Below are 3,505 nucleotides of genomic sequence, written 5' to 3'. Positions count from 1 at the left end.
CGCACTCCTCAGGTAGGACAGGGCAACAGGAGCCAAAGCCACAAGAGCAAAGCCCCACAGCTCTGCTCTGCAGCCGGGGGCCCTGGGAGGGACAAGGCTGAAATCTCTTGGACTTCTGGACTGGAGTTAAGCAGCGATGACTGCAGGTTCCTCTCTGCCTGTTGGGGCACAGCAGGACTGACTCCTGCAGAGCCCACAGCAGAATCCCTTGCTCCCCACTGCCCCCTCAGCCAGCAAACACCAGAGCTCCAGCCCGGGAGCTGCAGGAAGGTCTTTCTGGAAGGACAGAGGCTGGGAGGGGTGGGGGTACTGTCAGAAATGGGCAAATTGTGTGCAAATAAGTCACTCGTAACCATTCACTAACTTTTCCTCCTTGGGCAGTCCCTAATTTGCAGAGGCAGCAGATGTCCAACAGCAGCTCCATCACCGAGTTCCTCCTCCTGCCATTCGCAGACACACGGGAGCTGCAGCTCTTGCACTTCTGGCTCTTGCTGGGCATCTACCTGGCTGCCCTCCTGGGCAACGGCCTCATCATCACCGCCATCGCCTGTGACCACCACCTGCACACCCCCATGTACTTCTTCCTCCTCAACCTCTCCCTCCTCGACCTGGGCTCCATCTCCACCACTCTCCCCAAAGCCATGGACAATTCCCTCTGGGACAGAAGAGACATCTCCCACTCAGGTTGTGTTGCCCAAATCTTTTTCTTTCTGTTCTTTTTTGGAGCAGAGTTTTCTCTCCTCACCATCATGTCCTACGACCGCTACGTTGCCATCTGCAAACCCCTGCACTACGGGACCCTCCTGGGCAGCAGAGCTTGTGTCCACATGGCAGCAGCTGCCTGGGGCACTGGGTTCCTCAATTCTCTCCTGCACACAGCCAACACAATTTCACTACCACTCTGCAAGGGCAATGCTGTGGACCAGTTCTTCTGTGAAATCCCCCAGATCCTCAAGCTCTCCTGCTCACACTCCTACCTCAGGGAAGTTGGGCTTATCATGGTTAGTGCCTGTTTAGGTTTTGGGTGTTTTGTTTTCATTGTGGTGTCCTATGTGCAGATCTTGAGGGCCGTGCTGAGGATCCCCTCTGAGCAGGGACAGCACAAAGCCTTTTCCACGTGCCTCCCTCACCTGGCTGTGGTCTCCCTGTTTGTCAGCACTTCATTTTGTGCCTACCTGAAGCCCCCCTCCATCTCCTCCCCATCCCTGGACCTGCTGGTGTCATTCCTGTACTCAGTGGTGCCTCCAGCAGTGAACCCCCTCATCTACAGCATGAGGAATCAGGAGATTAAAGAGACATTGAAGAAGCTGATTCAATCAGCTGTTTCTCAGCACCATTAACTTGCCCATGTGTCTTCAGAAGTGATTTCACATTCATTATGGGAACCTCCTGTGCTTTGGGCATTTTCTCTGTGATAACCATGTTTGCCCATGGCTGCACCCACTCCACTTCCCCAGAGGCATGAACCAGCCTGTCTGACCTAGAAGTCTCTTCTCATGTGTCTGGCACGATGGTACACCTGGTCTCCCATGTGGCATCTCTGTAATAAAAGGGGATTTCCTCAATGTCTGGAGTTTGGGCTCTTCTTCCAAAGCTGAGGTCAGGCTGAAGAAATTGCCCCCACAAGGCCGAGCTTCTGTGCTTGGGTTGTCCATGGGAGGAGGGCATGGGGCATTGTGTAAGGGAAAGGGCATGGGCTGACCCTTCACCTGTGGGTGCCCAGTTCCCCCAGAGATGGTGAATGATCACAGGGACCTGCCTGTGACTTTCACCCATGGCTTTCAGTCACCACAGCCCACTCGCTCTCCAGAGCAACACCACCAGCTCAGGGCCCTGTGGAGAGCATGGGGACAGGGTAGGAGTGGTAAGTCAGGTCAGCATGGAAACATTTCACTGGTGAAAGGCTCTCTGGGGGCACGCATATCCCTGGAGAAAAGCAGAGGATCAGCACTGTGCTTCTAGGGGGAAGAAATCATCAAGAGAAACCCATTGCTGGGGCAACTGGAGAAACCTGAGGAGCCTCTGGGACAGGAGTCTTTTCCTGGGAGGGGGGCTGTCACAAAAGGTCTTGCTGGGAGTGGACAATAAGGATGCCTTGAGACAGGAACAGGGGACACAGGGAGACACTGGCCTCGATCTCCTCATGCCATACTTGGTCATCAGACCTGGGACTGATGGGGAGGCTGAGACACTTCTTATTTCTTCCTTCACTCCCCACACTTGGATGGACCTCAGGAAACATCCATGATCCTGGAGGATTCACAAAAATCCTGTGCTGAGGTCCCATCACTGCAGGGGAAGCAGAAGGGTTTGTGGGACTCATGGGAGTGCAGGGAGAGAGTGGGGTGTGTGTGTGACAGTGTGTGTGTAAAAGGCAGGAAGAGTATGTGAAGTAGCAGGGGCTGGAGAATGTCACACTGAGGTTAAAGGGGAAATATGTTTAGTTTTAATTTTGAGGCAGCAGAAGAAGGAGGATGTGGAGTTCAGTGCTGGGAAATGTTGCTAAATAGAGGATTGAATTGAGTCTGGGGGCTGAGACATCTTTGGTGATGGAGGAACAAGAGCAAGGCTTTGGAAGAGGATGCACAGGTTATGGAGATCTAACAGCCTTTGCTAAACCTCAGAAAAAGACAGTTTTGTATTTGAAGAAATAGTGAAGACAGAGGGTCATCAGTACATATGGGGACAGACTGAGGTGGGGAAGAAGGGGTGGTGGATAAAATCGGCAAAGAACCAGGCAGAGGCATGGGAAAATGTGGGACAGCCTGTGGTGGGGATGGACCCTTGGTTGAGGCTGGGACCCCCCAACAGAACTGAAATCCTTGTCCTTTCGACTATGGCTGCTGTCGCTTCCACTGAGGACCCTGAGAGGACACCAGTTCCTACAGCCACAGCACGTTGTTGCCTCCTCCACCACCCTCCACAGAGCCTGGGGGGGGAGTCCTACTGCTGTCCTGCATTGGCATCACACCCCCCTGCATCTCACTGCCCCCAGGAAGAGCCCTGAGCATCCCAGGAGGGAAAGGATCCCCGTTCCCAGGGGATGGGGCTCAGGGCTTGAACATCCTGTTGATGAAACCCATCAAGGCCTTTCACAGTCCCCTGAACATTTGATTTGCAACCTGTAAGCAGTGCCTCTGACTTCCTGCTTCCCCAAAACCCACGGACAGGAACCTTGTCTCCTCATTCCCTCCCTGGCCTCTTCAGTGATGGCCCTCGCTGGGGATCACTGACACCCTCAGAAACTTGGAGGTTTGCTGCTGACTTTCCCTTCTCTAGAGGCCACTTCATTCCCTTTTCTGCACCTGCAGTTCAGGAACTTGGCACCAGAGGGCTCATTAACACGCAAATCCCCCTGACAAGCCAAGTCTCTGGGCATCACTTCATTCCTCACTTCTGAAGTGGTTAATGTTATAGACTATCTTGCCAAAATGATGCAAGTTAGGACAAATTAAATTTCAATTATTTATTTTAGCAAGCGGCAATAAGCAAAACAGCGCTGGGC

General features: G+C 53.2%; 1 protein-coding gene across 1 annotated transcript; it reads left to right on the top strand.

Annotated features, from left to right (window-relative positions):
* The first annotated feature begins 404 nt into the window (after positions 1 to 404).
* LOC141917159 (olfactory receptor 14A16-like) lies at positions 405 to 1,340 on the top strand. Its single transcript, XM_074810245.1, has one exon. The coding sequence runs from the start codon at positions 405 to 407 to the stop codon at positions 1,338 to 1,340; it is 936 nt and encodes a 311-aa protein (XP_074666346.1).
* Positions 1,341 to 3,505: the final 2,165 nt, after the last annotated feature.

The sequence above is a fragment of the Strix aluco genome, chromosome 34 (assembly GCF_031877795.1).
Source record: "Strix aluco isolate bStrAlu1 chromosome 34, bStrAlu1.hap1, whole genome shotgun sequence".
In the NCBI taxonomy this organism is placed as follows: Eukaryota; Metazoa; Chordata; class Aves; order Strigiformes; family Strigidae; genus Strix; species Strix aluco.
Note: the sequence above shows the minus strand (reverse complement) of the source record. Positions and strands in the feature narration are given on the sequence as shown.

What these genes read in the sequence shown, in the direction of transcription:
- LOC141917159 (XM_074810245.1), top strand. Translation starts at nt 405, where the DNA reads ATGTCCAACAGCAGCTCCATCACCGAGTTCCTCCTCCTGCCATTCGCA.